Source organism: Strongylocentrotus purpuratus, unplaced genomic scaffold (assembly GCF_000002235.5).
Source record: "Strongylocentrotus purpuratus isolate Spur 01 unplaced genomic scaffold, Spur_5.0 spur5_contig_870, whole genome shotgun sequence".
In the NCBI taxonomy this organism is placed as follows: domain Eukaryota; kingdom Metazoa; phylum Echinodermata; class Echinoidea; order Camarodonta; family Strongylocentrotidae; genus Strongylocentrotus; species Strongylocentrotus purpuratus.
In genome coordinates, this window is record NW_022145580.1 from 430,750 (window position 1) to 456,728 (window position 25,979).

General features: G+C 35.0%; 1 protein-coding gene across 7 annotated transcripts; it reads left to right on the top strand.

Annotated features, from left to right (window-relative positions):
* The first annotated feature begins 869 nt into the window (after window positions 1-869).
* Window positions 870-24,320, top strand: LOC581919 (thioredoxin domain-containing protein 3 homolog). Of its 7 annotated transcripts, none has more exons than XM_030976373.1 (23): window positions 870-956; window positions 3,253-3,407; window positions 3,847-3,950; window positions 4,274-4,462; window positions 4,772-4,868; window positions 5,841-5,948; window positions 8,169-8,251; window positions 9,052-9,299; window positions 10,140-10,214; window positions 10,611-10,729; window positions 11,415-11,559; window positions 12,251-12,358; window positions 13,344-13,495; window positions 13,975-14,119; window positions 14,823-15,061; window positions 16,738-16,758; window positions 17,318-17,473; window positions 17,908-18,237; window positions 19,116-19,160; window positions 19,892-19,933; window positions 20,740-20,784; window positions 22,402-22,476; window positions 23,019-24,320. In XM_030976373.1, exons 2-23 carry the CDS (start codon window positions 3,317-3,319, stop codon window positions 23,144-23,146), a joined length of 2,745 nt encoding a protein of 914 aa, XP_030832233.1. In that variant the 5' UTR covers window positions 870-956; window positions 3,253-3,316; the 3' UTR covers window positions 23,147-24,320. The 7 variants fall into 7 exon arrangements, with proteins under 7 accessions (XP_030832233.1, XP_030832239.1, XP_030832251.1 ...); XM_030976379.1 differs by having other exon boundaries at window positions 17,911-18,237; XM_030976391.1 differs by lacking the exon at window positions 19,892-19,933.
* Window positions 24,321-25,979: the final 1,659 nt, after the last annotated feature.

Consider the following 25,979-nt stretch of genomic DNA (forward strand, 5'->3'; position numbering starts at 1 on the left):
CATTGGGAGAATGATAGTTGTTTTATTAAGTACAAAAGATTCTCAATGTGTGTGTGTGTGTGTGTGTGTGTGTGTGTGTATTGGGTTTTTACAGACGTGTATCAATCAGATATGATTATTGAAAATTTGAAAGAGAGATTTTTATAAAAGAAACTTTTCCGGGCAAAAGCACTATTTTGTTCAAGTTAATTAACCGGACCGCCCCCCCCCCCCCTTCCAAGTGGTAACTATTTAAGCAAAATGAGAAAAAAATTATAATAATGATGGACGGGAATATATCAAAAACTGTTATTTCAGGACCGGGCCACATATTCCAGTTCAGTGGGCCCAGGCTAGCTGATCTGACAGCTGAGGCCTAACAAAAAGATGTTGTATTTGCCTAGCTTAGTTTAGGTGCCAAAACATGGGTCGGTCGGTCGGAAATGTTTTTTCTTTTTAAACCTTTTTTTTTCTTTTTTTCTCCCTCTTTGGGCAGATATTTCTCAGTTTGATGCTTTAATATTTTTTTAAATCTAAAAAACGGTAACAAAAAAACAAACAAAAATTAAAAGCCGACTGTAGCTAGCTAGATTTCAAGATTTTTGGGTCGGTCGCTACTACAACATCGCATATACATACGAACCATATCAGAAACGGATCAACTTACTTTGGATTCGTTCATTATACATAGGGGAGAAAGATCTATAATTTATGATGTAATTTAAAAGACTTATTTTGTCGGAATTTAATAAAACGAAAATGACTTTGACATTTGAAAAAAAAAAAATGTATTTTCAAATTTCGTATATGATTAATATATAAATTTGGAACTGGAATTTCTCAATGTTATAATGCCATGATAATTACATTTCTCGAACCCCAATTATCGAATCGATCTTTCGTTTGGTCACGTGATATCATCTAGGCAACCGAACGCTTCTAAGTTATATTTCTGTTGTCCGGAAACCTAAATTCACGTAAGACAATTATGGTTATTACATTATTCTCTGTGATTGTATTGACACTCATATTTTTAAAACTCTGAAAATAATCATATTTGTTTTGTATCATATCTCCAAAGGTTTATATATTGTAGACTAAAGACGAATAAAAGAGCGCGTACAAAGAGTGTGAGTTGATGTGTGAATATATTACAGTCCCACTAATGTTTTTTTGTGTATTGTGTGATGATGTATATTTTTCTTCTTCGCTATTATTATTAAATTACAAGCCACTGCACCGTCGGGTGTGTTTTCTTACTTATGTAGGTTCTGTGCAGGTGTATATATAGTGACTCAATAAAATACCTGTAAAGAGGGAGAGAGTTTGTCAGATGTTAGATTTAAAGTCAAAATAGATCTAGATCTAGACTCTATCTAAAGTTAGAACTGTTGCCTGTCTGGAGGGTTGCTGTTCATTGACATTTCAAATTTGATTTCTGACTCTGAGTCTGATCGGGAGTGGCCATATTACTTGGTAAAACACTCACTAGATCTAGACCTCTAGGTCTACCCTTCCCAAAATCCAGTCAAATGAATCTTTAGTTTTTCTTTCTAGGTGGATCCTTTGTTTGAATAGGGAGGCCAATGCCCAAATCTAACTTTTTAATTACTAATTTGTTTATACTAAAACTAAGATTAAAAGAAAGCATTTACTTTCACTAAGAAAATCAACCCATCTGCCGACTCCATAGGTTCCATCAAATAGGAGATATCCAGCTGGTTTGTAGCCATTTCCTTCTACGCCTTTCCGTACGTAAGAGCCTTGAAACAATTATATTTCATGTCGCAAAGTTACGTTCATAATTAGACAGGCCCGAGGGACAAAGTTCATGATGAAGTTTAAAACTTCGCGCGAAAGTGCAATCACTCAACAGCGGCTAGCCTTGAATCGGTCGCACACGTACACACCTTCTTCTTCTTAGTTGATCCCTCCACCGACACAGGCAAGCCCCGATGCAGGCTGAAGTCCAGCCATCAATGTGCGAACGATTACATCTTCTACTACTACGAGCCGAAGACGATGGTTCAAAAAAGGAAAGAAATATATATAATTCATTGATATTTACCTTAGATGTGTATTCCAATAATTTGATTTCCTCATGAGTATTCCTTATTATCAACGATCGAGAAGTTACGAGGTCCAATTAAAATCCATCTTGCAGCGAACACAATCATAGCGCACATCCATGCATGCATGCAACGTACGTGTACTAATATTTCTCTCACTCTCTCTCTCTCTCTCTCCCTTTCGCTATACGTAACATACACACTCACTAACCATGTATACACACCTTCAAATCATGGCTTTCATTTCAATTCTCAATTGGAGTATGGACTGCTCACGTAGACTTTTTTTTTACTGAAATATCTTTTTTAACACTTCTCATACATTACTGCACGACACTCGTATCTAGTGCTGTGAGAATAAGGTACTAGGGTCTATAAATAAGACTACGCTTTCCGCACGATCTGACCGGAGCTCAGATTATGTCGCAATACCCTTTATTTTTGGCGCGAACAATGACGTCACTGTTCACTGTTTTCCTTCTCATTTTGAGATGGATGTAGCTATAGGGCTCAAACCAACGCAAGATTGACAGAAACATCGTACTCTATCTACTTTCGAATGTTCAGTTTGTAAAAATCTGTATTTAAAAAGATATAATCTTTTTTCTTTATATTTTCTAGTTGTTAGAAGTGGCAATTGTGAACATCTGAAATGTTGATCTCTATCAAAAGTTCTTTACTCAAAACGGATCCCATATTTTTAGGGTCTACCTTCTGCCAATGAGAAGGTTTTTAGTGAGCAAACCTCTACGCCCTCTAGGATTTTCTTAGTCGGTGGTGCGAGTGCGTCAAGGTCGTCTGCAACCACAGTTATTGGATTAAAAAACGTCAAAATCTGCAAGATTGTCAACAAATGGTGAAAGACTGTTACAGATCCGTGATTATAGGTATGTTGTGAAATGTATAATTGTATTTTCTTTTCATATTTTCTTCAATTTTTATTTTTACATCATTTTTTTCCCTTTGCTAATTTTTTGAAGTGGGCGACGAGCGCACAAATCGTAGGTGTAGAAGCCTTACGCCCGGGCATTGGCCTCCCTACTTTGAAGTTTTACATCCCAAGCCAAGGATTCTTGCTTGCACAATGTTTTACTTTTAGCGCCGAAATAATATTTTTTCTTATCGCTAACGATAATTCCCAATTTTAGTGAAAGGTGTTCTTAATCTTATAACAATTAATACAATTTTTGTTTTCAATCTATAGGGAAAAAAGTCTCAGTGGTGAGTGACTGCATGACTTGAAAGCGACTCTGTGCAGCTAAATCATCATGCCTGCCAAAAAGGAGACAATTTCTCTCCAGAAGGAGATTCTGAACCAGGAGATGTGGGATGAATTATTGAGTCTTGAAGGACTGACAGGTAATAGACATCTATGGAAATACATGTAAATCCTATCGTGATAAAATGTCTGATCTCAATTATTTTTTCTTAGCTTATTAAAGGTCTCCTTTTTTCTGTTTAATTGTATTGACCTTTTTTACATTTAAACTGGGAGTAATTTGTTTACTCAACAAAGAATGTGATCCTTAAATTCTTGGATTTTACAATGAAATAAAAGAACACCCTCAGAACTTTGAGAAAGGAATAAAGAATTTTGTTTACAAAATGCCTAATACTAATAGTAATAGACCCGCAATTTCCTCATCGTATTCAAAAATAGATTACTGAGAGAAAGGTCTGCACTGTCTGGAATGTGTTTTTACCATCTTGATTTGATCACAGAAAATCATGAATGCTTTGTTATATTATCTGTCATGAAGAAAGATGATTTGTGTATTTTTGTTCTTGTTATGTTCAGTTATTGATGTATATCAGAAATGGTGTGGACCGTGTGCTGCAGTACTAAGTCTCTTCAAGAGGCTCAGGAATGAGGTCGGAGATGATCTGCTCAGATTTGCTGTGGTGAGTGCACATTTCTTTTTAAATAATAATTATGGATTAGTTTTAGATTGTGGTAAATCCATTAATGATTCTTAAACCAGAACCTCTGCTAACTTGCGTATATTGAGCTTTGTCAAGTAAGCCTTGGCAAGCTGTTTGATTTCTCAGGCCACAAAAGTATTATTTGTCTAGAGTTGATTCTTTGCAGGCATTCTTCTATGTACCTTGATTATTTTCTTGAAAAGGGGGAAGTTTTCTTTGTACTTGTAAATGAGAGAATAAACTTTGATTCTCATCAAATAGTCTAATGATATATACATGTGTATATTTTGGGTATTACTTAGGCTGAAGCAGATAGCATCGAAAGCCTTGAGAGGTACCGTGGAAAATGTGAGCCTTCGTTCCTTATGTATGGGAGTGGTCAACTGGTCAACGTGGTGAGGGGGGCCAACGCTCCTAAACTCCTCAAGGACGTAGAACGAGAGCTGAAACAGGAACACAAGGTTCTAGAGGAAGGAGTAGAACGAGTAGTGGTAAGTATTCAATAATATTAATGGTTAAAATTTGTGAAAAGCTGCTGTTGAATGTATTATTTGAGATGAAGGTTTCCAACCCTTTTAATCAGGGTATTGAGTTGAGGGGGCACATTAGTGACCAATTGTAGGAAGGGTCTGTCTGAGTGGATCCTTGGCCTCTTATAGGTTTAATAAATGTATGATACTTTTTACCCCTTTGTTTATCCGGTGCCATGCTACTTACAATGTTTTGTCTGTATACATGTGTGACTTTGGTATAGCAATTTGATTTGTCCAACTAAATGTGGTGACTATATCTTTGTTTAGATCAAGGATCCCTTGTTAGCAGCCTTTGAGGCTGAAGAACATCAGGCAGCACAGGCAGAAGAAGTTGAGAAGAAGAAACAGGAGGAGGATGCAAGGAGTAAGTCATACTATGTATCATTTCTGCTTTCATTCCATTCATCATTCCATCTCTTATTCCTTTCACTATTGTGGAGTGAAGATAGAAAGGCAAGGCATTATACCTCACTCCATATCTTCTATCATTCAATCATGTTCAGATCAAAGAAGATCGAGTCATAGCTTTCTAACATTTGATCTTTCTTTCCATTATTTGCTCATTTTTTATGTCTGAATGTTGACATAAAATATGATCACATAGGCCAACCTTAATATCAAAATGTCAACTAAGACTACTAAATGTTTCAAAGAACATGATCAGTTGAATGTATCTTGTTTGTTACATGATTGTTATCTCACATTCATAGCATTAGGTGGCCTTTCATTTGAAATGAATTTCTTGCTTACTGATATTTATTTTTAAAAAGATAATTCTAATGATTAATTGCTTTTGCTGTGAAATTAATCAAGTTCTTAGAGATCATTCAGCTAAATGGATGAAAACACTCCTGGTGTAGACTCATGGAATATAATGTCATGATATCTTTATTATAACAACATTAATTCACTTCACTTTTTCCCCCTCATTAATTAGCATATTTCTTCAGTAAATCTGCTTTCAGTAACTTTGTGCTATGCTAATCTCCCTTTGTATTTGCTAATACCTCAATCTCTTTCATATTTTGCTGTGTGCCATCATTCATTTTTCACAATCATTCATTTTCAGTTCATTTCAACTTCTCATCAGCTTTCAATTGCAGATCACTTGCATCTCCTTTGACCAGATGCTAGAAGTCTGGAGTTATTTCATTCTTCTGTACTTATTGGCATTGACCCATTATGGCTACATGGACCATATGCAGCAGATGCATCAAAGCAGTATTCATTTAGTCCGATATCTAATAAGTTAGTCAGAGCATAAATGAATAGTATTCTGATAGTGTAGTTTTTGTCCTTTCCAATTTACTAACCTGACCTTTCTCTGCGTCTCTAGTCAAGGAAATAAAAGAATTAGGTGATGAAGGAGAGGTTAGCGTGAGACCAGTAAGTCAGGGTACAGTAGACACCTTGATGCATGACAGACAAGATGGATCAAAGACAGGTATTCAACTATAAAGGCGTCATATCAATTAGTGTAATGTCCTTCTCTCACTCACTCAGTACACAGACAGGTATTCAATTACAAGGGCATTGTATCAATTAGTTTAATGCCCTTTTTTCACTCACTCAGTACACAGACAGGTATTCAATTACAAGGGCATTATATTATATCAATTAGTGTAATGCCCTTCTCTCACTCACTCAGTACCTGGACAGGTACTCAAATAACTCACAACTACAAGGGCATTCATGCCCTTCACATATATCACACAGTACATAGAATAAATTACAGTGATGGTTGCAATGTCAGTTGTTAATAGTTAAGTGTGATGTAAAGATTGAAGTACACATCCATGTCAGTATATATCAATCAAATTATGGCTCATTTATAATTCAGTACTCAGTATCCAGTAAGTGCACATATTAAGAACAACAACATGTACTCAGTGCATTTAATGTATATTATTTATAGCTCAGTGTATTTAGTATAGAGTATCATTCAGAATGATTTAGAGCTGTTTATTCACAGTTTGAATGTTGTGACAATAATGGATTCACAATGTCAATAGACTATATATATAACTTTCACCAGAAAATTCATGTCAAATATCTACTGTGCCTGTGTTCTGCACAAAGTCACACAGTTACATGGAATATTGATATACAACTTGTGAATCAAATACATGTACTTGTATGTAGCACATATATTATCTTTAGATAGTAATTGATGTTGAGAATACAAAGTAAAATCAGTAATGATTTTGAAGTTCATTTAAACATGTATTCCCAATATTTTGCTTTATGCTCTATTGAAAACTAATGATATCATCACTTAAGAACTGTATGGTTAGATAGCTGTTATAGCAAGTGGAAATACTATTTGTATAAGTACCCCATACCCAATCTCTTTTGTAAATGTTCATACTTTATTTGCTGGTGTTTCTATGTAAATAGCACAAGGAAAGCCAAACAAATAACCAGCTTAATATCTTCATATTTTATGCTTCCAATCCTTCTTTCTCTATTCTGCAATTATGCTTTCAATCTGCTTTTAAATGTTCATCACTTCAAAATCACTATGCCATTTTTCATATCTTTATTTAGCACAAATATTTATATCTCACTCAACTTATCAAACCTAACAACAGTATTAATTTTATTAACTGTAAATTAACAGCCATTAGAATAGAAATTAACAACTCTTTGATATACAATGGCAGTTTTATGTTTCGTACATTGATGAAGTGTTCTGTAGTAACTGATAGATGTGCATGTATTTAAATGTGAGCACATATATATCACCTATATATATACTCTATGCTTTTAAAAAATTTACCAAAAAATTCAGCAAAAATAAATCCCTAATAGTCATTGTGAAGCAAACTATCTTCATATATATGAATCAAAGTGAACAAATTCTCAGACTAAATGCAAAAATGTTGTTTTTCTTTTCATTTCAAGGTTATTATGAAAATGAAATTTATGCACAAATTTTTCCTGCAAACACTCAATGGTGATTGGTATTTTCCACACATTTGATAAATATATTAAAGGTACTATGTCCCATTTGCAGGCCAAAAAAATGAAAAGGTTAAATTCCAATGGCATTTGAAAGATAATACTAATTTAGAACTTCCCTAAAAAAAGGGGGGGGGGGCTTGAAAATGTCTTAAGTGGGAAAATAATGACTATTAGTTGTTGATTCGACTTAAAGCTATAGAGCCAGTAAGTAATAGTCTGATTTTCAGACCATTGTACCGAATGGTCATACGTTTCATGCTGCGCAAAGATTCAATCAGTTTAATTTTGGCCATTACAAGAAGTGGGTGATGTAGACAAATGCTCATGTACCGTTTACAGCTCATTTTATGTATGTTATTACCAAAGAAGAAAAAAGCCAGTCAGTCACTCAATAGTGTCTGACAGTGAAGTCTAGCAAGTAAACAGGTTTCCTTTCATAATTTGAATATTAGGACACTGCTAACGTTTAAATTTCACAGATAGGACATATATGACATATTCATAATTCCTGCAAAGTTCTACAAAATTTGATGTTGGCTGCAAAAGGGACATAGTATCTTTAAAGTAAATATTCTTGTATCAATAAAGATGTTTAGATATTTAGCCAAATATAAAGACAAAGGCATAGTTTATGTGTAAATCTTGAGAAAATGTGAGTATGAAATTATATTTAATACTGTTGTGATAATGCATTCTACAGAGCCTCTTCCTAAAGAAGTCACAGTTGTTCTCATCAAACCGGACGCTGTTGCTAGTGGCCACGTGGATGATATCATTGCTAAGGTTAGTAATTGCTTTTTTAAGAATTTTCTACTGGATGGTTGTATCATGTGAAGTGAATTCATTCTCTAGAGTCTATTCAAACAAGTAAACCACAACAACAACAAATTTCAGAACGACAGGATTTTCCATTTACGGATCTTTATTCCAAACATAGACATGCTGATTTTAGCCAAAATATTTTATACGGGGTAGTAGCTACGTGTAGTAGCGCGATAATACTTTTCCCCTGTAATTTTGTTTTTCTTTTTTCAATTATACAGTGGTAAATTGGGGGAGGGAGCCAGGTCATCTTCCAAATAGTGAATGTATAATTTTATGTGGGCACCCCCTCTTTTTCAAATCCTGGATCTACAAGTGCTTGTGTTTTATTTCATTTTTTTTTATTGAGGATATAGCATCAGCTTTTTCAAATTCATCATGTAACACAAAATTACTACTCTTTTGGAAGTTGAATTGGGAGTTTTATTTCTGTAATAATAATTGTGATGGTTGTAATAAGGATGAGAATAATGGTAACTCTTCACTGATATATCTATGTAGAAGTGTCGTAGTCTAGTGGTTTAAGCACTTGACTTGAAATTCAAAGGTCGTGGTTCGATCCCAGACACAGCACTAATGTCCTTTGGCAAGGCATTAATCTTCATTTGCCACACTCGACCCAGGTGAGGTAAATGGGTACCTGGCAGGAATTAATTCCTTGAAATGCTAGAGCGCTGTAATGGCGCCTCGGAATAGAATTTCTAGATAGACGGCGCTATAGAAATGCCTATTATTATTATTATTATTATCTATTGTCCTAGATTGAGGAGCATGGTTTTGAGATCCTGGCTACAGAAGATAAGACTCTGACTGAAGAAGAAGCCAGAGAGTTCTACAAACAGCATCAAGAAGAAGATCACTTTGAGGAGCTGGTCACCTTCATGGCTAGTGGTCCTAGCAAAATTCTTGTCTTGACCCGAGGTAACACGGGTGAAGGGGTCGTGTCGGATATCAGGAATCTGCTAGGACCCAAGGATATTGAAGTTGCCAAGGAGCAAGCACCTGAAAGGTAGCTATTTTTTCCTGATTTTCCCTCATTTTTCAGATTTTTCCCTATTTACTTACTCAAAAGGGGAGAATGTTTTAGATGCCATTTTTTTTCCTCCCGATTTTACCTGGATTTTACCCAGAGTTTTCCCCCATTTTCCTGATTTTCCCCCATTTTCCTGATTTTCCCCTATTTTCCAGATTTTTTCCTATTTACTACTCAAAAGGGGGAGAATGTTATAGATACCATTCCCCCCCCCCCCCCCCCGAATCCCTTTTTAAAAACCCTTTTTTTTTTTTTTTTTTTGGTGCTCACTATCACCCCTGGTTATGTTTGAGTAACACAACTTTTTCTTTTCAGCAATATCTCAAGACCAGCAATTGATAAAATAAACGAAATCCCAATTTGATAGTAATGTGCATGGATGCCTTCACAGCAAACATGAATGGTTTGGATTAGGGTAATTCACTTAGAGGTCATGGGTCATTGAGTAACTATACATCAAAAATTATACATTAGTTAGGAAATCAGCATGATTTACATTTGATTTTTGTAAGTGGGCCGACAGTGACCTACAGCCAGTGACCTTAGCGAGTCCCTTGTAAGTCCCTTGTTTGATTATTTCAAACTATACATTCCATTTGCATAGGTAAAATGTGTTTGAAGCATCATGAGTAATCAGAGGAATAAGGCTACTAGAATCTTATTCCTGTACCGGTAGTTTGTACTAGCAATTTAATTGTTCAAATTCAAATAAGCAGTAGACTTCAATATTCATTTTTGAATGTAATAATTGCGATTTCCTCAAGATTGAAATTTTGCTTAATACAAAATGTCTTTCTTGTCTATCTTCTCTTTAAGTTTACGAGCTCAGTTTGGTACAGATAAGAAAATGAATGCGATGCATGGAGCAGACTCGTCAGAAACAGCTGCAAGGTATGTCGTGTGTCAACAACAAAATCTAAAAAGCTTTTACTTTACCCATACTGTAATCAAAATGGTTTTGAAGAAGTGAAATGTTTGAATGTTCCCTTTGTTTAAGTTCTCTTGCTTCTAGTTTTTACACTATTTTTTCTAGTTTTCCTCATCATATCCTTATATTTTATGGAGCAGGTGTTAAATCAATCTATTTATTATCATGCTTATTTGTATCACTACTTTTTTATGATACACTCTCTCTTCCTCCTCTTTCATTCCTCCTCTCTTTGCCTTTTTTCCCCTTAAGGTTTTATTTTATCATTTTTTTCTCTCTTACTATTTATCATCTAATCAATGATCACTGCATTATACCTCGCTGTTTATTATGTAATGTATTTATTTGTTACCTTACAGAGAGCTAGCATTCCTTCTTCCTAACTTCAGCATTCCCCTCGTACCAGGGACTGGTCCTCCACCAATCGTTGAGAAAACCTTGGCTCTTATCAGACCAAGCGCACTCAAGGACCATAAAGGTATCAAGTCTCTAATTTATTCATCTTCACACTTTCCTTTCTTTCTTCCCTTTTAAAATGAATACCTAATTTGAAATATCCTCTTTAGCGGTATTTTGGGATTCATTTAAATAACAAGAATGTAACCTGTGTATTTTTCATATACAATGTAGATGGCTTTTGTCAGAATTTTGTAAGAAGACATAGTCAATGCAATATGCGCTATAAGGGATTGAGAAAATGCTAGGATATCAGTTTTCAAGTATTTTGACTTCACTATTTCAGTCCTTTTCAAAATTAACAGAATATCATACGGAATGAATTATGACTCATTCATCATATCTTGGTCCGCTTTCATGATTTTGAATTTTAAAAATTAGTATCCGGATAAAGGCAGAATTACTTTGGAAGTGCATAGAGATGAAGTTTCAATGTGCTATATACAACAGGAAGCAGATGATGATGATGATGATGATGATGATGATGATGATGATGATGATGATGATGATGATGATGATGATGATGATGATGATGATGATGATGATGATGATGATGATGATGATGATGATGATGATGATGATGATGATGATGATGATGATGATGATGATGATGTTAGATGATGATGAAGATGATGATTATGATGATAATGATGATGACGACGACGATAATGATAATGATAATGATGATTACATTTGTTATGATACAGATGAAATGCTGCAGAAGATTCAAGAGGCTGGGTTTGAGGTATGCCTTCAGAAGATGGTTCAGCTAACAGAGGAACAAGCTAAAGATTTCTATAAAGAGCAAGAAGGTACCGCACACTTTGAAGATCTCATCAGGGAGATGACAAGGTATGCCACTTCTGTTGCAGATATCTAAATTTATTCACTTATAATTTAGAGATATGGTATCTTTATTTATCCAAAAATAATTAAATAGTTGGTATTGAATGAGAAGAGATTGGATGGTCAAGTGGATATGTTGCCAAACATGAAAATCCATGGAGCACAGCTGTAGAAAGAACATCTTTTAGTAAGATATTGTTATGTTGGAATTGTGTTCACCCAGTTGGATGTAAGGTAGGACTGCTTTATTCACCATATATGGACATTAATTTAGCTCAAAATGAGTGTACTAATGGGGAGCTTTTGTTGTAGAAGATGTGAGTATTTGGAAAGGAATGGTGCGTATTACATCCACATAGTATGATGAGTATCATGTACATGTAATAATGCAATGAAAGATATCTGAGAATAGAAGATGATTTTAATTGAAAATGACTGATGGCTCATGAACATAAAAGAAGGAAAATTCTTACTTCAGTTGTTGTTTTGATCAGGGATGCCAGTTTTCAGGCAAAAGCCTGAATTCAGGCCGTGGCGATTTATTTCAGGCCATAACTTTTTTGTGTACAAAATAGCTCATTCTAGGTGATTTTCAGGCCTTCTGATCAATTCCAAATGGCATCCCTGTTTGATTCACTCTGCAACCTAATTATTGTTTCTTTTCTCCATGTCTCTATACCTCTCTGTTTGTCATCAGTGGTGAGGTTCTTGCTCTAGGTCTTGCCAAAGAGTCTGCCATTCAATCCTGGAGAGATTTCATTGGACCTACCATCATTGATGAGGCCAAGGAGAAGGCTCCTGAAAGGTGAAATCATGCACTCTAAAATAATCACTTACTCTACAATAATCCATATCAATATCACTTGTGATATGAGATCTGCAGCCATATGTAGCGTTATTCAAAGAATTATTGAATACAAAAATAACATAAAGTCTATATTATTGGGGTGATATTAAAGGAGATTGATGTAGCATGATGAGACTACGTGTCTTTCCAGTGGCTTGACTGGGGGCCAATCGGGTATACAGAGCTGCCAACTAGTACGGATTTCCCGTAATTGGTACGGAAATTAACGACCATTACGGAATGTTGTTTAAAATTACGGATTTAAAAAAAAAATTAAAAAAAAATAAAAAAAATGATTTTTTTTTTTTTTTTTTTTTTTTATATATATTTTTTTTCCCCCCATTTTTCCTGGAAGACTGTGTTTTGATGATATGAAACTCATTATTTAACAACTTTGTGTGAGTAAAATCACCAAAAATGTCAGATAATCATGTGTCTGTGCAATGTTGGCGTGCCGTTTTTATTAGAGTCATAGCGCCGCATAGGAAATTACTGATTTATACCCAAAATTACTGATTTTGAGCCTTGTGATTACTGATTTTCGGTTCTGGAGGTTGGCAGCTCTGGGTATAATACGACTACGGACCGCAGTATATATTTATGTGCGTGCCACATACGTGAAACTAATGTGGGAGGAGAACTTTGGCCTGTTTCGGAAACGCTATAGCGCGCCGACCGTTAATCAAGTCCATTCGTTTTCGTGCAGTTGTCCAAAAGAAGTCTTAGATGGCGTTAACCAGTATTTGCCATGCTACACCCCCTTTAATGTCAATAATAATATGGTGCCCTCATGATTACAGTGTACAAGACATTCCGTGTAGCTAGGTCGGTAGCCACATATAGCATTGTTCAAATGATAATTGAATACAAACATAACAAAGTCTATTATGATAATGAGAGTGATATTGATGCTAATAAATGGTGTCTGTGTTTTTTATTGCAGTTTACGAGCTCAGTACTCAGTCCCAGATACTCAAGTGAATGTAGTCCATGGTAGTGACTCTGTAGATAATGCAGAGAAAGAACTCGGGTTCTTCTTCCCCAAACAGAGCACATTAGCTGTCATTAAACCTGATGCAGCTGGAGAACATAAAGGTGAGATTGTCTTTTTGTTAACAAATTTGTCCTTTCTCTCACTTTTTTAAAATAAAGAATTTGTTTATCTTGAGCAGACATATTTTTCGTAGTGTTAGCTAGCAATGAAGACTTATTAACCCATACTGTATCAGGAGGAATATGTCTGTATCTCAGACAGAGATGTATAATTACTTTTCCCTTAATTGTCAACTTAATATTCTTTAAGTATGACTATGTACTGACAACAAGATGGGAGCTGTTTGTGTATAATTGTTATGTAGCAAGGCTGTAGCTACATGACAAGTAACAAATTTTGAATTCTCCCTGGAATATTTTGTACTTGCAATAGTCAAATCTTGACAGATATTGTAGTTGTTTCCATATTTTCTAGTCAAACATTTAAAGTTGTAAGTGAATCTGTTTAAATTTGTTTTGTTGTGTGGTGTATATGCTGCATTCAGTTTTGACCGGTATCACATTTTTGTTACACCTTACAGAGGCCATCATTGAGAAGATCAAAGAGGCAGGATTTAACATCAGTCTTCAGCGAGATGTTGAGCTGAACAAGGAGCTGGCATCTAAGCTCTACATGGAGCATGAGGGCAAGGAATTCTATGAGAACCTCATTGAACACATGTCAAGGTACATCCAGTGATTTCTGAAGATTTCTTGAAGAAGTTCTCTGCTTTAAAGCATGAAAACATCAAAATTTACCTAGCTTATTTGATTTTTGACTTTGAACTCATGCAAACGCTTCCTGAAGACATCCAGAGAACCTTTTGTTTGCGGCACTAATGTCCTTTGGCAAGACATTGATCTACATTTGCCACACTCAACCCAGGTGATGTAAATGGGTACCTGGTAGGAATTAATTCCTTGAAATGCTGGAGTGCTGTATAAACGGCAGCTAGGCTAAAGCCGGGGTAATGATAAATGCGCCTCGGAATAGAATTATCTAGATAGACTGCGCTACAGAAATGCCTATTAGTATTATTATTAATGGTTCTTGTTCTAGGTCTTGTGCAACCATATATTCATCTTCCTCAATTTGTATGTAGACACATCACTTATGGATAGTTTATTCTAATAGAGTGTTTACCTCAATCACAGCTGTATTTTAATATTTGGTATTTTTTAAATTGTCCTAGTTCTGTGCCTGTTGCCCACTGAGTACTTTTTAATAGGCAATGGCATGTATTCATTTTCAGTATACATATATTGAAAATAATCAGACTACCTGTTGGTGATTTTAACTGAGAAATTCCATTCTACACATATCTGAGAAGGAAGTAATTCCCAAATGTCATAGCTGATTTCTTTTTCACTTACTGCTGTGATGATGCAGTGGTCTATCAATGGTGATGGTGTTATCCCGCGAGGATGCTGTTGACGGCTGGAGAACCCTGATGGGACCTACAGACCCTGACTACGCCAGGGAGCATGCTCCGGAGTCATTGAGGGCACTGTTGGGTAAGGACGTCATGCAGAACGCTGTCCATGGCAGCTCTAACCCAGAGGAAGCCAAGACGAGGATTGAGAGACTCTTCCCTGATGTGGAAGTACTACCTGGGGGAGAGGTCAAAGGTGAGTGCATGAGGTCAAAGGTTGTCATCTAGACATCATTATCTATTTTGATGCAGTGCCCTCAATTTTAGGCTTTGCAAAATGCATCTCAGATATGTTTAAGAAACCTGGAAACATGCACCTTTCTCATTGATATCAGTGAATTGCTTTCCCTTTGTTTCCCTTTCTCTACAGAAGGAGACAGTGACAGTATATATATGTGCCTTACAAGTTACATGTATCAGTAGCAGTTCTCTATTGGATCTGCTGAATAAATCATTTGCTGACTGAATAAAAACAATTGCAGCTGCTAATCAGATCTTCTTCTATTTTTTTTTGGGGGGGGGGGGGCCATGCTTTTTGAGGGATGATGGTTAAGTTGTTTACTTCATTCATATGATTATCTTTGAGATGAGATTATCTAGAATTGATTTAACATGATGATTGCTGTCCGTTCATTTTCAGGGAACTATCATTATATCAATCCTTTTTTTTCTCCATTGGAATATAGAAGCAATGGTACAAATGCTCTTTTTAAAATGACTTAAATATAGATCAAAATGGGAGCAAATATAGTACATATAAATGCATGCTGGAGTAGATTTACAGTTAGTTCCCCTGAGTTGGTATACATTGTAAGCAACATTTTTCTTATACTTGTACTAGACTCCTTAACAAGTATCTCAATGGAGCAATCTCACGGTGAGATACATATACTTCCATACGACACTATATTCAGTCAAATTCAGTGTTCATTGCCTTCACAGACTTTCCATTTTCTATGCCATCTTTTTTGCTTAGAAATTTTTCATTAGCTTTTTGTGTTAGTTTGCATGCTGAATTTAAAGCTTTATTTTTTAGTCTTCTTGAACATTCTCCTATATGTTTAGCTGATTATTTTGGCTGTTTGATTCTTTTGGATGTTTGTCATTTTTGTTAACCTGTGTGATAATGCCACAAGTATTACATTTTCCCTTCGAAATTATTGTTTTTTGTCGATCTGTCTCTCTCTCTCTCTCTCTCTCTCTCTCTCTCCATCCCTTTCTTCCTCCCTCCCTTCCTCCCACTCTTTCTCTATTTGTTGCTAAAGTACAGAGAGATTCTTCAGCTCATCTTGTTTTTTTTAATTCATATATTATTACTCTTCTGATGTGCATGCTGAACCCCAATACCAGTATAAGCTTGTGCTTTCTTTCTGTTTTCTTTTTTCTTCTTTTTTTTCTTCTTCTTTTTCTTCATCATATTACTTTTCTATCTCTTGATCGTATCACGAAAAAGAACTTGTTGTGTAAATGTCAAATTCATTGTAGCCAACGGAATCAACATTTCTTATAAATTCTCATAATTTCAAGATTTAGAGTAATTTATATGTAATTAGTGATCTTCACTTACACCAAATCAAGGAGTTGGATACATAGATATACATATTTTTGAATCAGTGTACTAGGTACTGTCATTCTTTTTTGTTGTTTTAACCAATTGTTAGTATTAATACAAGAATAAACCTATTTTGTTGCTTTGCACAACTTTAAAGTTCTTTGAAGTTTAAATTGAGCATTTATTTTGTTATTACTGCTTCATGGCTGATAATGGCTTATATATATTTATTTATTAGGTTTATAATATTTATTTTTGAAACGTTCATTAATAGATACTGATCATTTTTCTACTTTTTCTTTCATTTTTCAAACTTCTAGTGAAAGGAGAAGAAGGAGAAGGTGATTTTCGTTGTGTTTTCAAATTACTTAACAAATTACTTAACAATTTTGTGAACCTGCCATTTTTTATTCATACTTAGAGTACAGCAGAATGTAAAGATCATGTTATTCTGTAAAATTGTAATTGTTTTGTGGAGAAAAGTGTTCCATGGACTAGAGATTATTTGTTCTTGTTCAATATCTAGCATGGCATTCAATAGCAAGGCACTCATTTTGTACTGCTTCAAGGATGATTGTGATGATAGGAATGGGGAGGGCACTGGTGTTGATATTTATAAGGAATATGTACTATTTTCTTTAAATGCAGTAAGGTACGTTCAACATGCAACAAAAGCACACTTAAACAAGTCTCAGATTTACAGCAGAAGGAACACACAATGGTTGAATTGTAAATCAGAATTTCAATTCAATTCAAAATAATGTAAAGGGAAAGTTAGTTGTCATTTAAAATTCATTAAAGAAAAGAGAAGAAATGAACATTGATTTATATGAAGGATGATGATTCACTCTTCCTTATGATGTGGTTATGTTGCTTGTTTTATTTCCCAAACACTTACAGAGGGAGGAGAGCAACAGACAGAGCAGCCAGCAGGAGAAGGTGAAGAGCAACAAGCGGAACAGCCTGCAGGTGAATCAGGTGAACAACAAGCAGAGGGAGGAGAGGCAGCTACAGAGGGGGCTGAGCAGCAAGCAGAACAGCCACCTGCTGAAGGAGGTAATGTCTCTGCTCCAATGAAAATTCTTTGTTTATTTGTTTGTTTTACTTCATCAAGTGTTTTTAGTTTTGTTCTGTTTTTGTTTTGTATGTTTGTTTGTAGTTGTTATGAAGTATATGTTGGCCACCTCAGACAAGTTTACATTCTGTCTAACAAGTGCAACAGACACTTGATAACCATGATTTTTAATGAATAATTAATTATTTCTCAATAATTGCGATTGCAAGGCATGTTCAAGAAATGTGCATGATGCATGTAATATTCTATTATGACAGTACTTCAGAAGACAGTAAACATTGCTTGTTTCCAAATCTCTACATAAGTTATGTGTGTGAAACACATGTGCATGTTTTTTTTGTTTTGTTTTGTAACCAAATGCATGTGTCTCTGTATTGCACCCTTTGTGTCACTCTAACTTGCACTGAATATAAAGAAGAAGCGGCACAACAAAGAGAAGAGGGTGGAGAGACAGAGCAACAAGCAGAGGTCAGAGAAGGAGATGGTAGTGAGACCCAGCAGGTGGAGGATGGTCCTAAGGAGGATGGTCCAACGGAAGATGGTCAAACCCAGGAGGATGGTCAAACCCAGGAAGCGCAGGCTGAGCAGCAAGTGGAAGATGGGAAGACTGGAGAAGAGGCTGCAGAGGAGGAGAAGGCAGTGGATGAGGAGGCCCCACCCACTGATGCCCAAGAGGGACAGGCTGATGGGGATCAACCCCAGGGAGGTGGGGAGGAGAAGGAGCAGAAAGAAGGGGGCGATGAAGGTACCTAGCCAAGCTTGGTGTCCAGGAAGTCTTCTGCATGCATTCTCTCTCCAGCTTCAATATAGCATTCATGATACTTTCCTCCTTTCTGTTTTGCTTTTTGTTCCATTATTACTAACATGACATTTGCATCTGTGTTACTTTTTAACAAGATAATCATTATTTCTCTTTGATTGAGTCTTGACAATCTTTCATTGCATCCAGCTACATTCATATATCCTTCATTCAGTCATCTTTGAATTACATAATACTCCTGTTGAAAGTATTTTGTGACAATTTGTTTGTATTATTCAGCTTTCTTCTGTATAATTTCAATTCAATTGTAATAATTGGTTTGAATTGTTTCATTTTTTAGGATGTTTCATAATCTAATGTATTCCATTTCAGCGATCATTTTATCCCTTTGTTCTATGGGGGGTGGGATTCTTTGACAATCATAATTTTTTTTTTTTCATCTTTTTTCTGCTTCTTTCATACTCTTGTTTCTATATCATTTTTATTTTCTTCAACAAAGTGTTCTTAATATATCTTTGTCTTTAGATTCATAATTTGTTCCTTAAAATGATTTTCTTTCATGAAAAGATTACACAAGCTACATAAACCCTATAATTGGTCTCCTTTTTAGCCATCTTTCTATCAGCCGTACCCTGAAATACCTTTTGAAAACCTTCTAGTCAATTAATTTACTTTGCAGGTCTTTGTTCATGGTTCAAAATGTCACTAATTGTCGGTTTCATTTAGGATTTGGGCCTTAGAAATACCTCAAAAATTTACTGAACAATATAAAAGGTCAACATCAAGTAAACTTCATCCTAATCTAGAAGTTTGATTGCTATTTGTTGTGAGTGATGTATTTCCTGATGATTCCTTGCAAACAGGTGAGAAACCAGCTGAAGAAGGTGAAACTCAACAAACACAAGAGGGTATGTTCCGCTGATCTACATTTAATCACTCATTCTCTCTAGAGACTAGCACCAGCAAACATCAGATCTTTCTTTGTTTGCTGATATTTTTTCCTTCTGTTCTTGACTCAAGTATTTTTTTCAAGTTTAGTAGTTCTGGCACACTTGATTTTTTTCAAAAACTATCTAAGAATGCTACTATTATCAACTTTTAGTAAATAGTTTTATGTGATGTCATTTCTTCTGATAAAGCCAGAAATTAACAGTTCTTCTTCATGTCCACCTTCCTTTTTATCCTCAATGAAGTTGTTTTCTTGGTAGAGTAGGATGATTGCTACATTCTTCTGACTAAATGTCTAAAGTATCTGGAAGATAGTTGAATGAATTAATATCGATCTTTGGAGCAATATATAACAAGCTGACTTACGGGGGAGATCTTACTTTGCATGTCTGGTACAATATAGGTATGTATTGACAGATTGGATTTTAATTCATGTATTTCAGTAAATATCCCCATATTACAGTGTGACCTGTACTTTACATCACAAATAGAAATAAAGGACTTATGCAACAGTTGTCATTCTGCAATTGTGCTCAAAAGATGCTGTGTAATTTGGGGTCGGCACAATGTTACCGGTATATCAAAAGACATCGTGCTAAATTGCATTAAAGAGGGTTCTCTATTTTCATAGGATGGTAAAAGCCTGAATGATGTAATTCAGATAATGAGATATTATATTGATTATCTATAGGCGAGGCACCCGCAGCTGAACAAACTGAACAGACACAAGAGGGTATGTGATGCATAATGTAATCATTAATTTACTGCAAAGTGGTCATTACCATGGTTTTTTTACTTCCAGTCTGATTATTTCATATAATAAGTATGCATCTATCTGCTTGAGACACTTTATTTCATTGTAAGCCCCTTCTCTATATCTTTAAAATTATTCCAATAAAAAGCAAAACAGAATTCTTATATTTTTATTATATTTAACACATTTCTTTAGATGGGGGGAATTTTGGAGAAAGAAAAATTATCATTTAGTTTATTTTGGATTGTGGGTCATATTTTGAAGTAATATGAAATATCAACAATAAAAGAACAACATTTTCTACATTTTATGTAAAACGCTCTCTAAAGAAGTTAAATAACTGCATTATATTGTATCTTATCTATCTAGATGCTTAGAAAGTGTATACCATACAGCAGAACACATTCATATATGATTGCACTCACACACACATAGTTACCCTTTTTGTAGTTACTTGTTGGATATAACTTATAATGGCAATCACATATTTATCCACATTACCACCTTAGATAGTTTGTATACTTTACATAAATTAGTTATTCAGAAATCTTACACACTTAACTCACATACTTCCAGTTGTGTATCACAACGTTCAGAATATATAAAGCACAGAAATGTTGTCTATGAGTGAAAATGTCAAAAACAGTGTTAGGCCTATATGTAAACAGATGCTGATTGTAGATCAGTGAGGATGTGTAAATTCACTGTATACTATATATCAATATGTAAAGTATGATTCTGAATAGTTGATTATAAGTATTTCTAATCTTATGGATTATGTTTAGGTGAAGAAGAGAAGCCTGCTGAAGAAGCTGCTCCTGCCTCAGAGGGTGAGAATAGACATCATGTTTATTCATCATACTAATGTTTATTCATTAACCCTAATATTTATTCATCACACTAATGTTTATTCATAAACCCTAATTTTTATTCATCAGATTAATTTGTATTCAGCAGGTCCATGTTTATTCATCAGCCCTACCTGTTGTTCATCAGACTTACTAATTTTTCATCAACTAAGGCTTATTCATCATCTTAAATGCCATCAACTAATACTGATTATTTATCCGTTCTAATTTATATTCATCAGACTAATGATTATTCATTGGTTTAATGTCTATTCATCAAATCGTTCCTGTTTTCACGAAGTGACGGTAGTGAGGAAAATCCGCCCGCAAATTGTATGGGATTATCATTCACTACCGTCACTTCATGAAAGTAGGGACGAAATGTAATGCATCACTTATAGCATGAATGTCTGCATTTATCTTCACCAGATACTGAGCCCATTTCATCTGTCCTCAATGATTAATTCATGGTCTGTTTTTCAACTACCGTGAACAAAACAAGAGCTTATGCATCATATTAACTTCATCTCAGAATCATTTCATTTCATTCCATTTTTTGTTTAACCATTTTTTTCTTGTTCCCACTCAGGTTCAACTTTGTTCCATACCTTTAATTTTCTCCTCTATAATAGAAGTTCCCCCACCTTTTTCCCCCTCTCTAGCTACTTTTCATTGCTAACACATATTTAACTTCATACTAGTAAGAGCAACATTATGCAATGAATATCATGCCTGTTGTTTTAGTTTGATAATGGACATCTTTCTAATTCAGGTGGAGTAATCATTGAATGACAGAATTTAAAATTCATCATAACTTTTATTTTCATCATAAGTACCCTTCATCATAATGAAGGTCATTTTGAAGGACTTGGGAGTAGAAATCACTCATAATCCTAATTAATCCTTTGTCTTCTCATTCCTTCCATCCATACTAACCGAGCATACAAACTAACTGCCATTGGTCTCTCACAGAGTCCATTCATTTAAATTTCATGACTAGTTTAATCGACTCACTTATCCAATCATATGTTTCAGTTTGCATCATACCATATGCATTTCATTTATTCAATTGCATACATTGAAGATGTGACCTACATGTTATGAAACCATACTTCTTTTAAAATATTGAAGTCAGTCCTCGGATTCTAAACCATCTGAATTACTATTGCGTTTCTCATCCATAAGCTCAGAATTTGCATTCAAAGCATTTCGACTATGAGTCGTCACTTAGGCCTATAAGCACATTGCTTTTTATTGTCATGGACTGTATTAATCACATGGCATTTTGGGGAGCTGTATGTCAAGGCAAAATTGAAAAAAATGTTGGGACTTTTGGTAGTAAAAAAAAAACCTGTTAGATTAAACACTTAGATGTCATGAAATGTAGTTTAGATGAAAATGAAGAAGTAAAATGGAATTATATTCATGAAAAATTCATTTTTTTTTAAATTATTTTTTTAATAAAATGAGGTAAGAATTAATATTTGAACTGGCAATGATTAGAGTATGTTTGGAGCAGGCTTCATCTTAATGGTATTGATGGTATATTGATGGTACATTGATGGTATATTGATGGTATATTCTATTATTTTATTTTAGAAGCAGCAGCGGAGCAAGCACCTGCTGCAGAGGAGACTCAGGAAGGAGAGGAGAAGAAAGAAGAACAGACACAAGGTAAGATGGTAGACAGGAATGGAGGAAAGTGGAAAGGAAGGTGTGGTTAAATATTATGGATAGAGGGATAGATCAAAAGAATGATGTATAAATTGAATAAGAATTGATATATTGCTGACTGTCTACATATTACTCACTGATATTGGATGTAAAGTTGCACTTCATCTGTTCAGAACCAGAAACCTATATCGCTGAGATAATGTCCTTTTGGCTCCAAGCAGGTGACATGTCCAATATTTATCATTAATGACAGAATCGGCAATTTGTAATTTACTTGTGTGATGTAAACGTACATGAATCATGTATACACTAATTGAATCCAAGTTCAAATTGAAGACGTTCTTAATAAAAGCTCGGCTAAAGCCAGGATAATAATACGACTGCAGGCCCCTCGGGGAATAAACAGTATTAATACAGATGAGGCTACCCTGGGTAAACAAGACATATGTGTATTATTATTGTTGCATATTGTTACAAATGTTTATACATGTGTGATATATTGCAAACTACATACAAATAATCGCCCTTAACCTGTTTCCCAGATGCACCTGCAGCGGAAGGTGGAGAGGCAGGAGCTATGGAGGGGGAAGTCCCCGTCACTGAAGGAGGGGAAGCCCTGGCTGCTGCAGAAGGGGAAGGGGATGCTAAGCCAGAAGAGACTGCATCATAAAGAAATCCATCAATCACAAAAACACTCATCCCATTTTCCTGGCAATTTTTATTTGTACCCTGGCTATCTGGTTGTAAGCGCAGGGTTTCAAAAACCATACACAGAACTCATCTTATCAAAACTGGACAAGGATATGATTTACTTGAGATCGGTGTACGTGTATTGTAATGAAGTGCATGTTGCCTGAATTGAAAGCTCTACAAACCAACCGAAGCATTTCTGCTGGAGGATTCCAACATTGTAACAAAGTGAAGAAAAGACAAGTTATGGTTAACTTTTGAGGTGTGGAGGTCAAATTATAGAAGAGTATTCATCTAGTAATAATGTGTATATAAGTGTTTCTTGTTTCATTTTCTTCTCAGTACAAATATGATCTAAGTAAGATCAAAGCAAATTGAGTGTTATAAATACCTTCTTCCATACTCTTGGTTGATTGTGAGTAGGATTTCATATTTGCAAAGTACAATTGTTATGTAAGTAACAATATTTAGAAAAGCCGTTTCTGTACTGTTTTAATACAACTTACTCTCATTCAAGACAAAGTTTACTGCTCTTCATGTCATCACTTGAGCAATAATGCTGATTCCATGATGAAGAAAAGAGAATTCTGAGTTTCCTGTTTAGTACATGCTTTGGAGCATGGAAGCAGGAGCTTGGAATGTAAGAAAGTCTTGAATGAGAAGGCTATATTAAGGGAAGATTCTTAAACATTCCTTTTCTGCTGCAGTTTGAAGTATTTTTCCTCATCATTTCATGAATTATACTCTCCACCCACTTTAAGAATTACAGTACTATTGTGCAGGACATAATATTCAAACGATTGATACAATAATATGATATTTTTAAAAAAATCATATGATTCTATCACCAATGAGCTCTCTTGAAATGAATACACATGGCTTGCTGTTTAGTACATATGTAGATCATATGGAAGCACAAGTCAGTGTAATAGCTCTAAATATATTAAAATGAAAACTGTTTTAACTTTATCAGCAGTTCAGAAATTTATCATCACATTACCGATATGTCTTTACTCAAATTTCCGTCCTTTCCATTTAAAGCTATTCAAAATACTGAAGATTTATTTTATGTTTATATATTAACATTGTCTGAGAACTGTATTTTATATATGAAGAAAGCAATACAAAATAATAAAAGAATTTAAAAAAGGAAAGTAACCCATTGTCCATCTCATACTTGTTGTATAAATGGGATATGATTTTGTATATGGATGTACACGTACTAGATTCCTGGGCTGGTACAATAGATGCTACAGTACATGTATATGTACCAGTTTATTGTTGTCCCATATCTATAAATCAACTGTGACCACATTTTGGAGAAGAGAGTTGCATTTAGGGTATAAAATATTAGAAATTTTCCTTCCACCTTCCACATGTAAATTCTAAAATCAAATCTGAAATAGTGGGATATTGTAAGCCTTCCCAGAGAGAGTAAGGACCTGATTAGACATATCAGGGACACATGGGTTTGGTCTGTTAAATTACCAAATTTGGAATTGATTTGGCAATTTTTTAATTTTTTAAAATCAAAATATGCATTGACTCACTTGACCAGTCAACCTCAATATTAGATTTGACCATGGTCATCTTGCAAACCACATGCTAATTTGTGTTTCTCCCAAAATTGAAATTGTGTCATAGTTAGATCATTTAGGGCCTGTAAAGAGGTTGAGTGAAGTGGCAGTCCTCTTCATGACAGATATTCCTGACCAAAGAAAGGAGGGATGTAGAGGAAAAGAGATTGAGAAAGAAAAATATTGACTGAGAGTTGGAGACCTATAACACTAAAGAGAGGAAAAAGCTAGAACAGAAGAGAGGAAGAAGAGAGAAAAGGATAGACGATAGATGATTTAAAGAGGGGAAGGGGAGATGAAGAGGATGTATGTATACGTATAGGTGGGAGAGAGGACAGCGATGGGAAATATTTTGTAATGTGATCGCAAAACAGTTTTTTAGGGAAGATCTGGCAAGCATGCATCTACTATTAACTCCTTAATGTTCACTTAACCGACAGGAACATTGAAAAAGTGGCCATCTAAAACATACTGAATTACGTGACTATATAGAGACTGAGGTAATTGTATCAAAATAGGTTTTCTTTTCAGATATCATCATCTGCTGAGATATATTAAGCCAAAAGGGTGTTGACTTTAGGATGAAAGATTTGTTCACTAAATGCCCCTCTGGGTTTCGGCAGATGATATACAGTACACATTTTTTTTTTTTTTTTTTTTTTTTTTTGGGGGGGGGGGGGGGGTCACATTCTTTCTTCACATAGAATATACCCTATCAGTTTATGTGACAATTGAGGTTATAATTGCAGGCATGAATAAAGTATAGAAACGCCATGTACGGGTGCAACATACTTCTTACCTTTAAAACATTTCAAGAAAGTAAGATGAATGAAACATAAAAGATGGAAGGGGCATAGAGAATGATAAGGTTTCAATAAGATTATTAAGATTATGTTTTCCCCGAAAAGTCTCATTCTCTTCAAGTAGTTATGCTCTGGGTTTTCATGACTATTCACGTCCTTAACTGTATCCATGATTTGAACTACAAAATGTATGTACGACGGCGACATATTCTTAAGGCTTTAACGTTTTCAGTAGAGTTGGATGGATGGAGGATGCGATGAGGAAGGGGTGTAAGAGGAAGGAATGAAAGGTTTTTGAAGAGGATCTATAAGATGAACTGAAGGCTATGAGTATCATGTAAACCACAAAGCCATCATGTCTCACACGTGATTAACCACAAGATAATTGACGACTTCCCAATGAAAGGATAGGAGAGATGGTTTATCTTCACTA

Bases quoted from the DNA above. Each gene is read 5' to 3' on its own strand.
- LOC581919 (XM_030976373.1), top strand. From the start codon at position 3,317: ATGCCTGCCAAAAAGGAGACAATTTCTCTCCAGAAGGAGATTCTGAAC. The intron at 5,949-8,168 runs GTATTCAACTAT...TGCATTCTACAG, and splicing joins ACAAGATGGATCAAAGACAG to AGCCTCTTCCTAAAGAAGTC. The intron at 19,161-19,891 runs GTATGTTCCGCT...GATTATCTATAG, and splicing joins AACTCAACAAACACAAGAGG to GCGAGGCACCCGCAGCTGAA.